The following is a 764-nucleotide window of genomic DNA, read 5'->3' as shown; positions in this document are numbered from 1 at the left end:
GCTTGCTGCATCCCCAGCATCCCCCCACCTCCTCTCCTCTCCCCGCAGCCCAGCTGCAGGCCAGCCTGGATTTCCCCTGCACCGCGTTCCCCAGCGCCGGTGCCGATTCCCGGCAGAGCTCTGGCGTCAGCATCCTCCTGCACCGCGAGCTGCCCCAGAGGGAGGATGCCCCCCCGCCCCCCGCACCCGCCAGCAGCCAGGTTTCCCCCCCACGTGCTGGGCACGGGGAAGCCGATTACGCCTGTGTCCGCAAGGTGAAGAAGACGGTGCCTGTGGAGGTGCAGGATGGGACTGCGGCGGGGCCTCCCGCAGCGCCGCGGTGCCGGGATGGCACAGATGATGCTCCCCGGGTGAAGGTAGGGCTCTGGGGGGGTGGCAGGGAGGGGGCCGGTGCTGAGCTCGCTGGATGAGGCATTTGGGATGCCCTGCCTCCCTGTAACACCCGTGTTTGGAGCAGGGTGTAAATCAGGCTACTGCGTTTCCAGTGGAGCTTCCCAGGATGAAGCCAAGACCCGGAGGGCAGGCGATGCCCGTGGTGCTGGCCTCTGTGCCCCGCAAAAGGCTCCCTGAGTCACGCAAAAAGGGGGATCCCCATGGGTAATCCACTGCTGGGATCCTGTCGGGGGGCGGTGGGAAGCTGGGGGGCATGGGGATACCCCGCGGTGGGCTGGAATTGCCCCCGAGCCGCCACCTTCCTTTTGCAGCTGGAAGAGATGTACTCGACGGTGTGCAAGGCCTCCAAGAAGAAAGCCCAGGACCCCACG

At 67.0% G+C, this 764-nt stretch overlaps 1 protein-coding gene across 1 annotated transcript in view; it reads left to right on the top strand.

The window, feature by feature from the left end:
• LOC118451881 overlaps nt 1-758 on the top strand; it is a gene marked incomplete at its 3' end in the record, with an annotated part of 2503 nt that extends 1745 nt beyond the window's left edge. Inside the window, exons 3-4 of the mRNA XM_035890371.1 lie at nt 49-356; nt 705-758. Coding sequence (XP_035746264.1) covers nt 49-356; nt 705-758 — 362 coding nt within the window. The remainder of the gene's footprint in view (nt 1-48; nt 357-704) is intronic.
• Nucleotides 759-764: the final 6 nt, after the last annotated feature.

Source organism: Egretta garzetta, unplaced genomic scaffold (genome assembly GCF_000687185.1).
Source record: "Egretta garzetta isolate BGI_Z169 unplaced genomic scaffold, ASM68718v1 scaffold223, whole genome shotgun sequence".
NCBI classification, from domain to species: domain Eukaryota; kingdom Metazoa; phylum Chordata; class Aves; order Pelecaniformes; family Ardeidae; genus Egretta; species Egretta garzetta.
This window is presented reverse-complemented; position numbering and strand designations above follow the sequence as displayed.